A 20,569-nucleotide genomic window follows, 5' to 3' on the forward strand; every position below is an offset into this window, starting at 1 on the left:
TAACAGTTCAGATTTTTATTCCCTGGTAGCGTAACAAAAATAACAAATAAACACGACATTCAAAAACAGAAGATTGTTCAAGTACCAAATAAGGGGCTTTTCCCACCCGAAGCTGTGACACTCCTGCAGCAATTCCACACTCCATTGGGGCTCAGGACATGCAGCCCTCGCTCCCTGTCCTCCCTGGAGCCGCAGCGAGTGCCACCCTGCATCTCCACAGTCCCCATTACAGTTGCCTGGCTTTGCAAAGGACAAACTTTGGTTTTTGCCTCGCTATGACTTGGATTGGGATATGATGAAGTACAAACTCTTCTCTTGGACACGGCTTTCTGTTGTGGGACTCTTGCTTACATGAGTGTCAGCGAGAAAAGAATCAGGCCCATCACATTAAATGGAAAACTTCTTGATGTTCTGCCACATCAAGAGAGACGAGTGTGGAAAGAGCGGTTTGTTTTTGGCATGAGACAGAGGGCTGTACTGGATCTACGCTCTGCATTGCAACCACCCAGCGGTGCAAAGCAGCTGAGAACTGTAACAAAAGCCAACGCAATACGAGCCCTGAATGTGGAACATCCCAGCTGGGCGGTGGGCATAGGCTGCTCCTGATCCACACACCCTGAGATGTCCCTCTGCTACCGGGCTGGTTACTTCCATTCTAAGATTACTCACAACCAGTATAGAAATGAGTGGGAAAAGATCGTAACTTACAAGCTTCAAAAACATGGCACTCTTGGCTGATGTAATGGGGCCAATGGCAACTGTGGAAGTCGGCCCGATTTCCCATCCATCCAAATACAAAATACTGAATCACCCCTGATCCCTGCAAATATACTTCAAAACAGATTAGAAGAAACTGTGCATATCAGAGTTTTGACATTCCCACCCCACCCCCTGCCCCCATTTAACACTGTGCAAAAGTTATTTATTTAACCCTACATATATATTTAATACAACATGGGTCAATGAAATCAGCTCTCCTCAGACCACAGCCTGACACGAAGCTGCTGCCACACCGGTGAGACCTTCCCCCTCTTTCCTCCTGACATTCTGACTTGAAACCAAAGCTTTCTTGCATTTTACTGCTTTAAAAGAACTAGAGTTCCTTTGTTTTGCCTTTCTGTTCACATTTCCTGTATTTGTTTTAGGCTTACCAGCTGTTCTATTGTACGAGGGTGTAATCCCGTACCTCGCTGGCCCGGTTCTGATTTCTCAGCCATGCAAGTTCACAACTACTGGAAGCAATGCTTTGTCTCCCCGGTCCGATGCCGCTGAGCAAACAGAAGGAGGCTGAGAGCACAAAGGCAGCAGGACCAAGCCCTTGCTCAGCCGATGATGGCAGCTCCCCGTGCCAGTTGGTTCGTACCCATTCTTTCACTTGCCATATGAGTGCAAATCTGATGCGAAAAGAATCTGTGCAATGGCACGTGAGGGTCGCAGGGCACTAAGGCCAGCAGCGTGGCTTCAGGTCCTAAAGCAAATACAGAAAGACACAGGGGCAAAACATAGGGAGGAGCGGAATACAAGCAGCACAGCCTTCATCTGCACACAGACCTCTTCCAAAGGTTGGGGCCAAAGAGGATTTCAAAGGACGCTTCAAGATGGCTGTTGGCTCTGAGCACACCGTTCACAGCGAAAGCATCACCTGTGATTAGCAAAGAGATCTCTGAGAGAGACGAGCCAGCACCTGAACTCGCTCACACCACTGCAAAGCCAAGATCCTACCAGAGACGCCAGTGGGATTACGCAGTGTTTGCGTTGGCATGGCCAGGGCCGGAGCCTGGACCAAGACCTCACAGGATCAGTGAGATTCCACAACAGGGAAACTTCAGGCAGCCCCGCTTTTCTACCCCGCTGCTGTCAGTACTGAGAGGGTGTGCCAGGACTTATGGGCTGAAAGCAGACCTGTGCATTTTTAGAACAAAACCAAGCCTGAGCGCCATCTAATAAGGTAACAGATGTCCCTGGGACAAAAGCGGGGATGAGAATTACGTGGCCCACCAGCTCTGAATGGTAACGCTGTAAAAGGAGAGCTTGGAGATCACAGGGGCACAGAAAACACTCACAAACTCCTGTAGCAAAGGCTTTTCCCCAGGAATGAGGCACCTGGCTCTCATTTGTGCCTTTGAATTGATTTCCCACGTAATGCATTTGGACTGAATCCAGCACTGAGGGAACATCAGATGCACAAGAGGTGTGAGAACAGTGGCTCCACAGCCACCAGATTAGAACTACTAATTGCCCAAGAGGTGGGGCAAGGTTCTTTAAAAAGAAAACTGTCCACATCTATACACAACAGAGGATTCCATTCCAGATTTTCACCCAGAGCAAAGGCTACATCAGCTTTTTCCCTTTTCTTGGGGAAGCGGGACAGAAGGAACACGAGAGCAGACACGGGGCACTTTGATAGAACAGCTTACATGAACTTCCTTCTCTGTTTCCCAGCTTTGGTTAAGTTTCGTAGCGTTTCACTGAATTAGAAAGGTGGAATCTACACAATTCTCTGCCAGCAGATTACACTCTCTGGCTGATTAGAAAGTGCCTGGGACGTGTCATAGTCATTAGTGCAAAATAAAATATCTCACGGGCATGCCAGGCAACCAGGCTGCCTTCCTTGCAACGGCTGTCAGAGCTTCAGGCCTGTCATTTCCCTGCTTGCAAATTCACAACATTCAGTTAAATAATACTTATCGTGTAAACATTAAATATCAACAGGCCCGGCATTCCTCCCCACGCATTACAGAAAACCCATATTTAAACAGGAAATCAGCCACAGGGTCAGAAACAGGTCTACAGCATTCCCAGATCTGCATGACTGTCTGCTTCCTGTCCTGTACAATGGGTGCATTTCAAGGGAACCGTTTCCAGTAATAGGAACAAAAGTAACTTTCAAGGTTGCACACTAAACAATTAATTTGCCGGTTATGCTTTGATGCCAAATGGCTCAGTTTGCCAAACTTAGCTCTTTTTCATTTTAGAAGCTTAAGGAATGGAAATAAGCTGCTTTGTATGGTGTCCAAGGAGGGGATTTATTGGGTGATTGCTATACTTGACAAAGCCCAGGACTACCTTCTCCAGTATTTGACAGCAACCTTTGCCAAAGGATGGTACCAGACATGCAATGACTGAGGAGCACAGCTCCCTTCCCTCCCTTCCTGCATTTTGCCCTATGTCCAAAATAACTACGAGGGAATTTAGATCATACCACTGTAACATCTTGCCTGGCAGCAGTGGTGCAAAAGTTCAGAATCTGGCTTGCAAATGATAATCAGTGTGCTCACTTCTACACAGACCTAAGTGGCCACTCCTCAAGAAATCACTTGGTCCAATAAGCCATCCAGAAGCATGAGATTGCACCTGCCTCTTCTATATCAAAATCAAGCATTACAAGAGTCTGTCACTGTTCAGCAAGAGAACTGCAACATGTGAGTGCAAGCTTCATTCTAGTTTACATTCTGAAGCACCTATCTTTAACAACAGGCAAGAGAATCCCATGCTGAGGAGTGGGAGGAAGGGAGGTGTGATAAAAGAGAGGAGTGAGCAGTTACATCAGATCAGACAAATTTAGTGTTTTGAAGCCACACAACATTTCAGCTTTTCCTTTTATTTGTTTCAAGTTTTGGTGTAGAAATTATGTGCGGATGCCAACGCAACCTTCCCCATAAGTGCTCAACCTAGCAACAAAGTTTTGGTGTGTTCAATTTGGTTATAAATGTTTCGTTTAAGTGAAGACCTGTAGTGCCATTGAAACCAAAACTTCATCACTGTTGGCAAAAAAATAAAGCAACTTTTCTTTACAAGCATTTTCCATTTAAATAAAAACCTGAAGCTTTCCCGTTATTCCTTTGGTCTTCTCTCACCAAATTCCACGCTACCTCAAGACAAGCCCTCGTTTGGAAGTTCATCTGAATTGCAGTGAAGCTGCTAAAATTAACAGAGAAGAATTGCTGTGGTAGTTTCCTCCCTAGCTTCTTGGGAGTTTAAGACTGAAAGACATTACTGATGCCTCAAACAGAGGTTTCATATTGTCTCTACTAGAACAAGAGAAAACAAACTCCAATTAGAAGTTCCATTGAAGGTGCCTGGCCAAAAATCATCTCCAGAAAACCATGTTTTGCTTCCAGTATTTCTGTATGGGTTTTGTTGAGTCTATTCCCCTCATAAGGAAACAAAAGTATCAGTGTAAAAGCACAGCTGAGCTTTTAAGGTAGCACCAGGACACCTACACCCAAGTTGTCGTCTTGTTGCTGCTAGGCCTCTTTTTGATTCACATTCACAGAATCACTTCTTGTGCAAAACAAGCAGTCTAAGGAGAAAGAATGCCCTCCGAGTTCTAATAAAAACTGTAGAAAAGAATCCAAGATAGCCAACACTTTCCTCCTGCCCAAAATTTATCTGCAAAGAGAAGGGGGCATCTGTGCGTAGACAGGGTAGGCAAGCCTGACATTGAGGGAATCGTTGTGTTGAACAAGGGATGTCTGCTGGTAATGAAGAACCAGATCTTTAAGTGTGCTGTACAGATTATATGGTTCTGCAAACCCATAACCTCTTGGAGTGCTGTAGATCACACAGTGTTTCACTTCCCCATCAGCTCTGCAAGGAAAGAAAACAGGAGAGCTTGACACCAAAGAACAAACCCGAAGTGACAGTCTATTAACAATTAACTAATGCAGCAACACTGCCAGTCACTAAATTACATAATGGAGGACTCAGTAGATGCAAGCAGAGGAGATTAATAGTCTGCGAAGAAACAGTGCTTCAGGGCATGTGATTAAATACTCTTGCATAACAATCCACCCAAGAAGCCTCCTCTATCCCAGCAGCACCATTCCCTGCTGCATTGTTCTCCAAACATTTCTTGGAAAAAAAGTCAAGACTTTAACCAAGAAGATGAGCACCTGAAAATAGCAATGACTTTGTGCTCAGCTTGTTTGGAAACCTTTCCACTAAGTAAGTGCACAAGCCAAAGCCCACACGTTCTTAGGACCTACAGAATATTCCATGAAATACAGCTCTAATTTTCAGTGTGCATTTTCTAATGTTGAGCATGGCATAGGTTCAAGTTGGTTCATTATCTGAAGTCATAGCTACAGAGTCCCTAACTTGGCAATGCATTTACTGGAACACGGTATTTCCAAGGCTGCTAGAATAACTCATCTGCCAAAAAGATCAAGTATTATGTAATCCCCATACTGAAGCCTTTTACAATCCAAGTCACATGTAGGAACAGGTTATGCTAAGCCATTCCTTTGCTATAGTGTAGTGTGATACCAACCAAGTGAAAGTATCTGATGTCACTTCATTGACTGTGACAAACAGGTATCTCAAACACAGCAGATACTACAGTCTTCGGTTACCTTGAGGTGATATACCTTCACATATTCATTTCCCAGACTTGCTTTCAGATGCAATTAACCTCATGTGAAATAAATCAGTGAAAGCCATTTTGCACTCGAGAACAGGCTTGAAGGATTTTTAGATAATGGAATCAGAGTTTTTCTGACCTCCATTACACCAGCATAAAACAAAGTGAAACACAAGAAATCAATGCAAGGCTGTGTGAATGTCAAAAATTACTGCTCACAAATTATGCCTCCTCTGAAGCATCACTGTTATCTTAAACACAGAAGAGAAAGCACCTCAAATTTGGCATGTCTAACAATGAGAACAGAAGACGTTGCAGCTTTACGATCTCATTTTGATTCTTCTCATGTGCTCCTTGGCAGGGAAGAATATTGGAGAATTTGGCCTTGATTTGCTTATGATTGTACAGCTTCAAGCTGGGATATTTCAGAATTTTTTACTGGTAATTGTGTGACTGAAGAGACAGCTTGGACTGCAGTTACTGCACTTTGAAAACAGGTTTCTGCAACAAAGCTTTTACCATGCTAGACTGCCTGCAAACAGGCAACACATTTCAATGGTAGGTGTAGGATATGCCTAGCTTTTGTTCTCCTGAATAAAGAACTGTTGTAGTGATTTACAATTTGAACAGTTATAGCAAAAAGAAAATGCACTTACACCACAGAACAAGCGTAACATCCTTTCTTGCTGCTCTCTCGAATTAAAAATGCTCCATCAGGTTTCCCACAGAGCAAGTCTTCTGCTTGGATGCGGTTGAGATCTCCCACAAACCAAGTTTTCTCATCATGATGTGGCAGGTTTTCCTCTTCTTCATTCACAAAATAAGTGCTGAGAGAGAGTAAATTTGTTAACCTCGCCAGAGCTTAGTTAAGAGTTAATAAACTCAGTGATTTTTTCAGAAATACAAGAAAGCTCACAAAAATAGGGAGTTCAGGTTCTTAACAGTCATTTGGTATCTGCTGACAGCCCTTAATCTTACAAGTTTCAACTCAGTACTTAATTGTTCCAATTTAGACGTAATCCTAAATGTTTCAGCAGACTTGCTGCCTTGAGTGACATGCAGCTCCCTACAGAATTCCTTTCTTTGTTTGCACTCCTCTACTTAGAAATTGGTGCTCTGTATTACCACCCTCCACAAAAGGCATTTTTTACCAACGGAACACTTCAGTAAATCCTCATGCATGACACTTACTCATCAATATTTTCATTTTTGATCCCAAGCCAGTCGTTTATTCGCTTCTGCCTCACTCCTTTGTGATTGAGCCATCTGCCAAAAGAAGAGGACACGAGTATGTTACTTCAGAGTATGCACAGGGGTTTTCCCACTGAGCAAGCTTAAGTTCATATACAAAACCCCACAGATAAACACTTGGTAGCTTAATTTGCTCTCCATTAGCAAAAGACACGGAAGGACCACAGATTTCCTAAGTGCACTTCTGCTTCCTCACATAATCTTCTGCGATGCCCTCTTTTCTGTTACAGTAAAGTAGTTTAGCACTCGTGTAACTTTAGTTAAAGAAAGAAAATATAATTTCCCTGATGAAAACAGTCATTCATCAGGTTCACCAGAGACACTGCTCTGAAGAACAGGTCAGCTTTACTTACACAAGATACTGATCTCTGATTTTGCGGAGCTGAATTAGGTCAGGCTTGATACTATTCATTTTCTTATCGGTCTCCCTGTTGTCCAGAGCTTGTTTCTTCAAATCTTGTTCCAGACGCATTTTACTGTCATGGATCTCACCCAGGCGTGATTTTAGTTTTTCATAGTTCATCATTATCCTACAAGCAAGTGCAGTATTTGAGAGGTAAGGTCAACCCAGTCAGAATGAAGCACTAGTGTGGTACAATATAATTGTTATGGGTAAGTGTTTTCAGCTCCTCTACCATGATTCGTTAAGCACTGTGTCAAGTTAGGCACTGTACTTGGCATTCCTTCAAAGGTCCACACACACTTTTTTCTATACTTTCTGTGAAGTAACTTCACAGAAGAGCAAATTCAAATGAGGCCCTTCTTTTTTTCCAACAGAATAGGGCTTTAGTGAAGGTTCAGATACTTTGGGGAAAGGCCTCAGTGAAAATACTTAGTTGACAAAGCGTTTTGCATAACACAATATAGAAGGATTTCACAGGAGTGCCAGTGTGGACACGAATTCTTCCTCAGAAAGAAACATGACTTGAGAGCCTACCGTTCAATTTCTTTCTCATTTCCCTCTCGACGAAATCGCTCAATGTATTCTTTGCTGTATCGCTCTTGTGAGTGGCACTGTTCCTCAAATATCTTAATAGTTTCATTAAACGCTTCAATTGCAGTCCTCTTCATCTGGATTTCCTATGTGAGGAAAGAGTCCTCGATCATTTTTTCATGATGGAGACAACACGTGATTCTATTATGTTCCCTGAACTGAATGGAAGGACGAACTACTCTCTCTCCCCCAAGTCAAAATGCAGTTACTCAGGTTTAAGTTTAGACAAACATCTGAGCAGCATCACGGAAGTACAGGGAAGACTTACTCCTTGCAAGTCCAGCTCTCTCCCTCAGATCATGCTCTCTATTAGGCTGCAAAAACCCCTCAGAAATATTTTACTCATATTTTCCATCTTAGCACACAGTAAGTCTGCCAGCAAACCTCCTACCCCTGCACGAACTATTTTACATTACAAGAATCAGTCCAAATTCTGTATTCACGCTTCCTTAATGCACAGTATCTGAAATCTTAGTTGAACTTGACTTCTTACAGAACTTGGACAAACCTCTCTACATTTCTCACTGCCACATACAGCATCTGGAAATATTCAGCAGCAAAGGGAGAAGTCTGCAACACAAAGCTCGTAGGTGATGGCCACTGCTCTATCTTATACTGAGAAGTTCAGCTCCTATTCCTTCCTTGCGCCATGCCACAGCTCTATGATCATCAGCCATAAGTAATATTCATTGTGTTTCCATTAAGCTTGAAACCACTTTGCTCTATTTCACAATTTATAAAGGTTTTTTCCCTGTATTTTCTGACCTTGGGTTGACTTTGCTTGCCACAGCAGTTTAAAACCACTTTATTTATTTCTTATGTAACTGTAAAGAGTCTCTATGAATAGTTGAAGAGGAACCAACCTGTGATGTTCTGGTATATTCTTCATACAATTTGTCATACTCTTTACTCTTTTCCTGGTACTGAGCGTGGTATTCTTGAAGCTTTTTACCTACTGCATCTATATTATCTTCTTTCACCAACTGATCCTGTACATACAAAAATCTATTTAGTCTTCAAACAAAGCAGCTTTTCCTTACAAGTATTCATTTGTCATTCGTACATATTTGCATTTTTTTTGCTACTGCAGCATTTTTATAATCAGGTTTCCACAAAACACACAAAATCCCCATCTAAATCCCTTCCTCCACACAGCAAATTCCAGTCTACTGACAGTGGGAAGTGGAACTATGGGCATTTCCAAATGCAGCCCTTTCCCCTTAAGATAGGGCAACGTCTCAGGCTACTGAATGAAAAACATTAAAATATTTGTATAAAAATTTACATAGCTATGCACAGAGAAAGCATCAGCATGGCTCTTATGTGCTTCAAGATCAACACCATCTAGAACAGTATTGTTTGGAGCCACATGAGCTTAAGGGGAAAAATAAAATGCTTCTCAGAGACTCAAATACGCTACATGGTAGGGTTTCACTTCTCTGCTGGACTGCTTCGATGGAGACTGGATGCTTGATAGAAGCAGCAGCTTAAGCGACTAGACAATTTGAAAGACCCATTACAATGAGCAAAGTGAGGTCAAATGTGAAAGCTCCTATTTTGCAAGCTTTTAGGAAAAGAATCTTGTATGAAACAAAAAATGTCAGGCTTCACGTAGAGAAAATGGAATAATATACGAGTTCCACTTTTTTTCTTGTCTGCACTAATGGTTACTGGGGTTCAGTGAAGACCTTACCTGCTGGTATCGGGATACTGGATACATCAACTTCACATCAAGCTTCGGGTTATACTGAGCAAGAGACTCATTGCGGTAGTGGTTAATCAGTTCCACAACTGAATTAAATGTCAGTGGGTCAGAAAAGCCGTATTTTCCATCCCGATGATAGATCTTTATCAGTTTATTGTTGCCACCCTTCCTGTAAAGCAGTACAGTCATTCAGAAGTTTTACTGCATACCTCTTATCCTCCTCAGCACTAGGGCAGCTAACAAAGACACCAGTGAAGTTCCTGGGTAAGTCTTTGAAGTCAAACAGATTAACATACACCTTTATAATGGCTCTTTATATACTAGCAGATATTCAGTAGTTTAAGAGTCAATAGACTCAGAATTATCACTGGCCATTATTTGAACACGAGCAAAGACCATGGTAATTATCTCATTGTGTGTTCATTCTGGAGTCACCTTAAGACTTAACTCAGCCAAAAGTTTTGTAAAGGAAAAGATGGATGCCAAAAGGCTGAGTAGAAGTGCCATACTGAACCCAAACTAAACTTTCCTGCAACTCGGAGTCACTAATAACATACAACTGCATATACAGTCATACAGTGATTAACAAGTCTCCTGAGTTATGGATGCTAACACAGGAGACATGAACCTAAACAAAATCTCCAGAGGATTACAACACAGTTGTAAGTTTAGTATGTTACATTATCCAGATTTATACATTCCAGCAGTTTCTTCCTTCTTTTTCTTTTTTTCTTTTTCTTTCTTTTTTTTTTTTTTTTTTTTTTTTAACCAACAGACTTTTTAGACAATATTCTGTGCTTCCTGCACACTCCAGTTTGGTTTCTAAAGACACGTGCATTCAGTAAAATAACCAAATCATGCCAGACTTTAGCACAAAAATCTTGATTGTCAAAGCAGAAATCAAAGCAGAATTTAAACGACACTCTTGGGGTCAAACTTGCCATAATACAACTGAATTTTAAAGCAAGAACAAGTATCTGCTACTTCATAGTACACTCCCAAAGGTGTTCTGCAGCAGCAGTGGTGGATGCATCTTGCCCATTTGCCTCCAGCAACCAGCCTTGAGAGCTTGGCAGAGTCAAGTGGCTGGACAGGCTGGGCAAGGCCCAACAACGTGTCATGTGAGATCTGCCACCTAACTGCAGAAGAAATTTAATGAAGAAAGGAACGTGGCTCTAGTTCAATATTTCCTAAACTTTAGATCAGAAAGCACAAGACACTCCTTCTACAAAGACACTGCGTTCAGTTCTCCAGAGCTGCATGCTGATGAGATATTCAACACACTCCCAGTAATTAAAGTCCTAGTTTATAAATACCTTTTCCTTTAGGAGTTCTGAAACTACGAAACCCTACCAAGTGTCTCTCTTCCCTGAGTCCTATCTCATTTACGAAGAGATATTTACAGTACTATTTAGTGAAGGACAAGATTCAATGCACAGAACAGACTATCAGACCTGGTTATTCACGTGCTCATTCTGTGATTTGCAGCATCTCAGGAACACCTCTCAACTTGAGCCATGTCAGCTTTACACAGCAACTGCTGCCACTGGAATCACAACCAGCTACTTGTGGTCTTACTGTGTGAGATACAACTAATCAGTGCTTACCGCAATGTCAGAGTGTAGTCTCCCTGCATCTTGGTCGATGCATCACGCACCAGGAATGTTCCATCTGGCATGTCTCGTAATTTGTCATTTACTTCTTCCCTGGAGAATGGAAAGGAAGGTAAAATTAGAAACATTAAGGACACGACCATCATTGCCACTGGGGGCCAGTAACATCAGTATGCATGAGGAGTTCAGTCTTCAAAATATCAGGCCCTCTTTCTTCACGCTCAGGTCTTCTAGTCTCCCCTCCCATCAAAAAGAAGTTTGAACTTGTGTAGTTATAAGAAAAAATAGCAGCGGCAGTGAAGTGCTGCTTAGGAAGGAGTCTGCTTTTAAGCAACAGTAGCAGCTGTGTCTCAGAGTTCACAACCTTTCACTGTAATCTGCTCAGGTCTTAAAAGTCCATACTGGAAACAGGTGCCCTTTGAGAAGCCAGACCTGACCTCTTAAGAAATGGGCTCTACCATCATCTCTCAAAGGTGCCCAGAGTTTAGCACAGTTCTTGTCTCAAGAGACTCATTATTGGCTTAACTCTGATCTTATTTAGAGTAGTTTTAAACCACTACAACCTTGCTAGCTTCAGTGCAACTTTTACTTATTTACAATTGAAGCAAAAGGAATACTCAGCCCAGAGCTTTAAGCCAAATCAAGAAACCTGCTAGCAAAAGCGAGTACCTGTAAGCATTAAGAAAATGCTTTCAGTTAAAGAGTTAAGGTTGTAGACAGGTTTGAGCATTTCATGCAGACTGCGTATCACGCTGTGTAACAGCTCCCTTACAGGTTCTTTTTAATACACTTTTTAATACAATCATTTGGAAACTCAAGTTTATCAGCCTCAACATTATCTAAGTGGAGTAGAAACTCTATTTGAATTTGAAAAAGAAAAATCAACAGTGGCTTTTTTGTTCAAACAATAAAGAACAAAAAGCATTCTTACCAAAAAGCCTTAGTTTTGATTTGGCCACCTGCAGCAAACCATTCTGTTAGTAAGACTGATTCCTACTATCACGTGCACGATCAGCTCACTTCACTCAGCTTGGGCCTAGTTAACTCAAATGGCTTTTTCCTTTTGGAAAAGATAGACACGGTCTGAGTGCTTGGGCTTCTGCCTGCAAGATGCATCCAGGAGCTCACGACTAAACTTTCAATGCAGTTCTTGACTGAAGAACATGGTTTCTGACCTGGCAGCCCAATGCAGCCTGCACCAGATGGCTTAAGGCCACTAACAATACCAGCTTTATGTGTGTGCGTATCACATTTTAATCCAATAGTCACTGCAATGTGATTTGTACTACCTTAGCTCCCACCATCACGTGCACTGGTAAACAGGGAACAAACCCACAGTCAATAAACTACTGCTATTGAGCTGCTTTAAACAAACCCTGCCTAGTGGGTAGTGTGACCAGGTATCGCCACTCTGCTTTGATTTAGTATTAACAGAAAAATATCACTGCTGAGGCCCTTCAAAAACAAGATCTATGCAGGTTTGCTTTATAGAGATAAGGGTGGTACAATAAAGATATGAAAACTTTATTTCCCCCTTCAGAAGTTCAGTGAACGACTGCGGCAAATCCACCATTCTTGCCTTTATCTGACAAAGTGTTTCAAAGTATTATGTGCAGAAGTTGGAACAATTCCTGATCACACTCCCAGCACAATCATGTCTCCCCTTGCAGCTCCAAGCTCGAGGTTTTTCAGAAGCACCTTAAGACAGAAAGAGATGACTTACTCCTTTCGATTTTTTTATGCAATTAAATTACATAAAAACCTGCTCTTCATTTTCTGAATGCCCAAACCACAGAAGAAGGATTTGTTGAGGAGACAGAAGTTAATTTATCTGGTATGTGCCTGTATCACTGACTCCACATAGCTGGTGATAGTTAGCACTTGGAAGAGTTATTTATATACCACCACGTAATAGAAATTAATGCACATGCAATTTTAACCAAATGTGCAAGAAAACAAATATAAAAATGCAACTTCTTTTCTTTTGAACAAACCTCCGACTGAAAGTTTGCTGAACTGCATGCATCCCAGCACGGTATGCTTACAAAACCCCATTATTAGCCAGCACACTCAGAAGCACTTTCTTCTTTTTACTCTTTTCTAAAGAGTTTGTATATACCTGGAGGAAGTTATACCATAAAAATATTGCTTACCTTGAGATGTCCCCCCAGTACCACTCTGCTTCCTGCAGAGAGAAGCTGGAATTGTCCTTGATTCCATTCGTATTCACTGGAGTCATTGGTTTGGAGGGCTTCGGAGGAAGAGCTGAAAATTAAGAACAGATTAAAGACAGGTAAGTAGGGGAAATAAATCACTAGAATGTTGAGAAACACGATGGTGAACATGATGGTGAAAAAGTGAGGAGAAAATGCATTTTCAATCTGGAATTTTTAAAGAAATCTGAAGTCAACAGCTGTGTTGTGATACTATGTCTTCCAGTGCTTTAACCAAACGTGCTAGAGGAAGTAGGGGAAGGAGTAAGAGGAAGAATGAGTTATTCTAAAGGAAGTCTGGCTCAGGCGAGACTACAAATGTTATTACTGCCTAAACCCCCCAAAACAAGTTACAGAGCTGTATTGTGTCTGAAAGGTGCAGCCTACAAGACATTGTGCACAGCTATGGAAAAGCTGCAGTTGCTAAGGCATCACAGATCCTTATGGCAACCCACAAGTGCAAACAGGTGAGTGATCCTTCAGAGGCAAATATGCTGCTAGCAATAGCTGGGTGCTAGCACATCCATCATGGGCCCTAGGTTCATGTTCCCCACTAGGAACAAAAGCTACAACTCTCTGAACAGATAGTTATGGGGAAATGGGACATCAGCTCATTACCAGCGTTGATCCTTTTCACACAGCTGAATCATTTACCATAAGAAAGGGGCTGCTACAAGCCCCCCAAAGAGAGGCACACATATATACCCACTGCATGACTGCCTGGAATGCCCTATTCTGAGCTCAGCACAAACCAGCTTTTACTTCTGTGCTCAAAATACGTTGTGCAGCATAGCAGCATACAATCTGCTGATGCTCTGCCTGGTCACTTCTTGCAGTTATGTAAACAACTTCTTCATGATCTTGAATGTTAAATTCTCTATCAGGAGTAAGTCAGCAGCCACAGGCATGGTAATAGATTGGTGGAGATATGGCTGCTAGCAGAAATGCATTACACTATTTTCTTTGTGAAAGATGTCTCGAGTGCTCTCCCCTGCTTTGCAGAGACTGAGCTTCTCCTCACAGCACCACCACCGAACCAAAGCAATTGTCAGGCATTTCAGGAGACTACGGGAGTGTTTTACAGAGACATCTGAATTCAGAGCAAGAAAGCAGCTACACACACAGGTCTGCCAGCACATTTTCAAGTCAGACCCTGAACATCTGTGCTCCCAGCTCTGCGCTCTCACCATCAGATTACACAAGCATCAGAGAGCAGGGCTGATGTGTGCTGACAATAGCTGGCTTTCAGATGTCCACAAGCCCGGTGTACAAGCAGAAATACAAATAAAACGAGTAGAAAGGAGAGTTTGATCTCTAGCTCCAGCGCAGAGTGGCTTAACACTGAGAGGTGTGCTACTTGGCACCAGCCATCTGCTCACCTCCGAGCCACACCTCCCACATAAAAGAAGAGAAAACACTGTTTCAACTGCAGTTCCAAATACCATTTCATCTTGAATATCCAACACAGTAAGTTCAGTGTTCTCAGACAAACCAGCAGATACTTTCATCGAGCCAATCTAAACTAAACCTGAACCTTGACCCAGACGTTTGCACCCTGGGGTTGCTGACCAAACACCTGATTCAGATAGCAGCATTCATGCTGCGGTATTGGGCATTAAAGCCAAGCATACAGGTTCTTTTTATGGGGTGAGCTGGGAACTTTCAGGTGTGTGCCTATCTAGCGAGGCAATAACAGGGTTTGTTATAACAGGAAGGTGAAAACCTTCGGAATCAGTGAAGTAGCTTCCTGGTTAGGAGGCTTCATTTACTCCCAGCTCAACTACCGCAGTTGTTTTGTTTGTACAGCACCTAAGCACTTCTATAAAGTACCATTGAGAGCAAGACACGGTTCTAGCCCTGCTTTGCTTGAGGCCTGGAGCCCATGCAAGCAACTTTACTTGCAGAGCCCTGTGTTACTCCACCTTCCCCATTCAAAGCTCGTGAATCAAAAAGGAGCTTCATGTTGCCCTCCCTCCCCTTTGGGCTTTGCTACTCCATGTACTCTTAGCAAGCAACAAGACAGAAGCAACCAGCAACAATTTCATTGGGCCCTGCAAATTAAAGCTTGGGCCCAAAACTTCGAGGCATTCTGCAGTGTAGGAGCCTGTTTTATGCTGGTAATAGGGGCTTTCCAGAAGAGGCTTTCAAGTGTTCTCCAGGGTACTTGAAAACTTCTCTAGCCCTCCTCATAAGATTAAACCTTGCTCCCTCAAATACTGTGGAATAATTTAGCAGCTTTGTCAGGGCTCACTCCAAAGCACTGGGCACAAAGAAGCAAACTAACCAAGCCCAGAGAGGTAAGGAACAAGTGCTTGCAGACAGACCCAGAGCTCCAGGCATCAAACCAAGAGCCTTCACGACAGGTGGGGCCCTTCCTCTTTTTCCTTAATAGGTGGTAGCAGCTCTCGCTATCAGGGCTGAGCGCAGAGCTTTATTCTGTGTGAGCAAATTGGAAGGAAATTCTCCTAGGGAGAAGAATAAGGCTTGGAGCAGTTCCTGTAAAACCTGACTCATGGAAGCCAGTCTCCTTCTCACAATAGACTTTTAAAAATGCTCTTTAATAGCTTGCACATTTTAAAAATAAAAAGAAGTATTTGCAAGGGCGGATACTTTGTTTCCAAAGAGTTATGGATCCAATTCTGTACTTTGAGCTCTTTGAATAGTAATAGATTTCTCCCCGTCCTGGCTACAGACACAGGTCCTTGCCAACAAGCTAATATGCCCATCTATTTCAGTGGTTTCTGCCTCCGTCTCAGCCCGATATGACTGTGGGCTGTACGAACAGATAACTGAGGAGGAAGGCAGTTTAGACTCTTGCAGCCCAGAACCTGTGATGACAAGAGGAGAATGTGGCAGTGTGACAAGGCTGCTGTAGCAGGGCAGAACCCGTGCACTGGCGCAATGGGTCATTATGAAAGGCAGCCTAGCAGTGTTTACTGGTACCTACACAGTCCTAATAACCCTGCTAGGAGAGATCACGTCATGTTTCTGTGAGAAATGATGAAGAGCCTTAAAGACTCCACACATTAAAAAATGCAGTTTGATGTACTCTGCTTGACGAACATTAAGAGTGCTAAAATCTTGCAGCAAAGAGGAGTCAGGCTGTCCTGAAGTCAATAGAAATGCCTTCAAGAGCAGCTGTGTTTCTTTCCGTGTCACTGGGTCCAATTCTGATCTAGCCCCAGACACAATCTCGCCGCATCTCGCAACAATCTCTGATTAGATCCATTCTGATGCTTCTCTTTCCTCTTTTTTCTTGGGAGAGAAAGAACGCTGACCCAAAGTGATTAACAGCACAATGGATCTATTTGTTCTAATAAAGAACTTATTGTGAGAGCCAGATAGAGAAACATCATGCCAGTGTCCGTGTCTCTAGGACAGCTTTACCACATGGACCTTTCCAAAACCCAAAGGGAAGAGCCAACTGGGACACCTGCTCCTGGGTGCTCCCAAGGGCTGGTATGGAGCCACGGCAGGAGATGTGGCCCCTCATATGGCAGCCAGCACCTTTGTTTTTTCTTTCCTCAGCATCCCTAGCCCCTCTCCCAGCTTCCCCAAGCAGTTTGTCTTGAGCTAAATCCCAATCTCAGCTCAGTGTTACTTAGAAGGGGGAAATAAAGAGCTGACGGCGGGATGGAGACAGCGGAGTGGCCAATGCCGGTGGGGCCTGGGATCGGATGTTGCTGACGTCAGGCCCAGATGGCTGCCGTGCCCTCTCCTCAGGTAGCTTCAGCCAAGCCGCTCTGCAGCGCCGAGCTGCAGCTCCTCAGAGAGACAAGCTATCGATTGGCCTGTGCCAAGGGAATGTTTTTCATGCTTTCTTGACTGCGTGGAATTGCTTTTCTTTTCAAAAGGCTGCTCAAGATTTAACAGACACGATTCCCTGAAATTCAGCTCACCTCCAACACCAAGGCAACAAAGAACACTGGCAAGGGGCTGAGGATTAGCGCCCGTGTATATTTCTATGTTCAAATAAGGACTCTTGTAGAAAACAATGGGCTATACTAATCCCAAGTTTCACTTCAGTAAAGCACACTGGGACTTCTGTGAGATACATACTTTTCCCAGTTAGGCTTTTAATCAAATTTTTCAGGTTTATGTGATTTAAGAGCCAGCGAGCCCTACATGTGACAGTTTTCAATGGCAGTAATTCGGGAGGAATTTAAAAGAAGAATGTCTTGGGTCTCCTAGAGCTGCATCCCAAATAGCGCCCAGTCAGGCAGTATTTGGGTACAAGATGAACCTGCCAGTTAATTAAGCTCTCACATGCAGTTCTAAGGCAGATGCCACTCAGTCTAAGAATGCCTCCAGAATGCAACTCTGCTTCTAGCATTTTCCAAGGGCTGCAGGTCAGATAAGTAAAAGCAAAGTAAGTTCAAATGTGGGATTAACTCTGTCTTACGGTTACAAATAATTACAAGTGATACAAGTTGTGATAAAGTCAATTTTAAGTCACTCAGTACTCCTTGAGTTTAGTAAACTTCTCTCTGAATCATTCAATCTCCTCTCCCTACACATCCTGACAAGCAGATCAGAGGATTTCTGAAGACAGCCACTCAGATTCAGGAAGGCTGACATACAGTAAGTACCCTACAGACTGCAATACAGAGCTCCAGAAAGTATCATTACTATGGAAACGTGCAGGTAATCCACGGTTAGACCAGCTAACACTTTAATGACATAGTCCTCAAGGACAAAGATTTTTCCTCTTTGGAGATATAGATGAGGACTTGGAATGAAACAAAAGCTACAACCTCCCAGTCTTGAACCATCTTTAGTCTTAGTCAATTTCTCAACCTCTTAATTTCTCAGACACTTGTAACACAAATACTCCAACTCTTTCATTCCCTCAATAGCCCCGTACTTGTCACAACCGCACGAGGTCCCCTCGAGGCAGTTACAACTCCAGAAAAAAGCATATGCTGAACAAAGGTGCTTTTTGCACTTGGTTTGGATGAAAGTGTGTACCCAGTGCAAGCAAGAGCAGCGATGTGCTGCACTTTTGCTGAGGTTTCCAGCTGACAAAGAGGAGAACTGAACGCACCTGCTGACAGCAGCTCAGCCTGCACTGACAGGTATGTTACCTTGGCAGCTGCACATCCTCCTGTGTCAGTTCTCCTGCCAAGACCCCTTTCTCCGAGCCCCGAACATCAGTCCCTTCTCAGCTGCCCTTCCCCAAAAGGCAGCTAACATGCACGGGAAATTCCGCAGGGACACAGAAGGAAGCTACTTGATCCCATTACTGCTGGCCACAGAATCTCATACATGCTCACATTTTTGCTTTACTCCCTTAAAAACAGGCAAGGCGCCAAAGGCTAAAACATATTCAGAGAATTGAAGTCTTTCAATATCTCATTACAGAAAACAGCAGACAAGTTGGCAGGAAGCCACGCAGGTTTCCAACTAAAACACTCCCATTATAGCTTTGCTTGTGTTTCTATGAACTTTCATAAAAACCAACACCTTTAAGAAATATTTCAGTTTTGATTAATTGACTTTTTTTTGATAAAGATCTGTTTTGTTTGAAAACTTCCCAACCATCCAGTCCGCTCCCACACCTCCCAACCACAGTTTCTCCTTCTAGAGCCTGCCAAATTTCTGGTGCACTCAGCTCTTCATCAGCATCCACAGCTACTGCCCAGGTTAAAGGTTACTCAGTACTGGACACCTGCAGACAAGAAGGTGTGATGGAGCTGGCTCACATTCACAGCTCTCATTGGGGTATCTGACAAGCACCCATCACTACTTCACAAGGCCTGACCCTTCACTGGCTGAGCTGGAAGAACTGGAAGATGTGCACTGTCAGACTTTGGGGTCTTTTTCTGTATTATAAGGTAATATGGTGCTCATAGTGTAACAGCTGCAAAGCTCCAGCAATGTGAGAGGTTCCATGACCAACAGCACTAAGGTGGCTGTCCCAAAGTCAGCATAGGGAAGATGAAAAGGACATGCTCTCTTTCACATAGCAAGCATAATTAGCACATAATCAACATCTAGACACCAAATTAATAATGATGCTTTAGAAGTTTCACCATGTTTCACTTACTCAGACTGTTGCTACCCGAGCATCAGGTTTGGCTCACCTAGGGAATGAACAGCCTTATCTGCTGACCAGTAAGAGTCTCTTTGGAGTTAGTCTTTGGAACAGACTCTTTGGTCACTACATAAAGATAGTTGTTGGAAAAGAGTAAGGAAAGCACAATGACTTGCATAAGCATAGAGAGCTTCAGTGATAGACAATAAAGTAGTCTTCATTGCGGAAGGCGGCCAGTGAGGTTACCATGCAATGTCACTACAGCTAGGAGACATACCAAAGCCTAAAGAAAATAAAAGTAATTTTAAATGAAAGAAAACCTCAAGGCTGCTATCCCCAGCTACTTCAAAGACTCACCATCTATCCAGATGGCAGGTACGAAGACAGAAACCCGGTCTCATTGGAGAACAGAAATAATTTGGTGTTAGTGAGAACTTAAAATAATAATAATACAGCTGTAAATACATGTGACTCTTGCTGCTCCAAGCAGCATTTTTTTCCAGTTTACCACTAGTTTAGATCTTTGACAGCAGTATGTGAGAAGTTTCTCATACAGTACCTGTCCTTGCCATATGTCAAATATTTTCTACAGTTACTGAAGTAGACATATTTCAACACCACCTAAATTGCTGACAGAGAGCCATTTTAATCTAGATCAGAAGATGCAAATCAAACCAAATCTGAAGTTAGAATAGTATTCACACATCATTATTTCAAAGAACCTTGTTCCAGAAGGACATTGCATGAAAGCACAAGTCCCAATCCATGCAGTTGTGTGCAAGGCTTTAAATTTGGGGTTTTTTGGTGTTTTTCGGTGTTTTTCTTTTTGAGAGGGTGGATAAAAGGAAGGAAAGAATTCTTCCAAAAGCAAAGACAATCAGGTGTAACATCAGACCTCAGTGCCTACAGAGGCTGAAACACAGGATAATGCAATGGAAAATAAGCATTAAAAAAACAAGTCCAGCTCCTGTAGATCTTTTCTTTCATGAGGAAGATGTGGAAAGTAACCATGAGTGGTAGCTACAAGAAGGGAACAGGAGGTTTATGCTTTGGAAGAGAAATCTGACCTGAAGTACAGGAGTCCCACAGTGATGCCAATGCAAAATTGAAGTTATTTTACAGTGGAAGAACAAACAGTTGAAGGGAACACAGACTGATGCTTTTGATTTGTCCAAACCCACACATTTTTGTGCTGAGAAACACGATGTTTTTTAAGCCTTTCCTACACAACCAGGTGTCAGTTTTAAGGATTATCTGCCTTTAGAAGCAGTAACATATATATGAACTATCATTAAAATAACATTTTTTCAGTTCATGAAATCTGGATGAATGTTGGAAGCGGTCACAGGCTGAAGCATGTGAAGTATTCTGTCTCCTCTTACAAAAAGATAGCTGGA

At 42.7% G+C, this 20,569-nt stretch overlaps 1 protein-coding gene across 3 annotated transcripts in view; it reads right to left on the bottom strand.

Moving 5' to 3' along the window:
• PIK3R3 (phosphoinositide-3-kinase regulatory subunit 3) overlaps positions 1–20,569 on the bottom strand; it is a 54,702-nt gene continuing 34,133 nt past the window's right edge. For all 3 annotated transcript variants that reach the window (XM_015870498.3, XM_015870497.3, XM_015870499.3), the window contains 9 exons: positions 13,079–13,190; positions 10,920–11,018; positions 9,301–9,481; positions 8,471–8,596; positions 7,551–7,693; positions 6,967–7,143; positions 6,554–6,628; positions 6,019–6,189; positions 1–4,590 (listed from right to left, as the gene is read on the bottom strand). In XM_015870498.3, the coding sequence (XP_015725984.2) occupies positions 4,389–4,590; positions 6,019–6,189; positions 6,554–6,628; positions 6,967–7,143; positions 7,551–7,693; positions 8,471–8,596; positions 9,301–9,481; positions 10,920–11,018; positions 13,079–13,190 (1,286 nt within the window). In that variant the 3' untranslated portion in view covers positions 1–4,388. The remainder of the gene's footprint in view (positions 4,591–6,018; positions 6,190–6,553; positions 6,629–6,966; positions 7,144–7,550; positions 7,694–8,470; positions 8,597–9,300; positions 9,482–10,919; positions 11,019–13,078; positions 13,191–20,569) is intronic.

Source organism: Coturnix japonica, chromosome 11, assembly GCF_054131305.1.
Source record: "Coturnix japonica strain WE chromosome 11, WE-NBRP24, whole genome shotgun sequence".
Classification (NCBI taxonomy): Eukaryota; Metazoa; Chordata; class Aves; order Galliformes; family Phasianidae; genus Coturnix; species Coturnix japonica.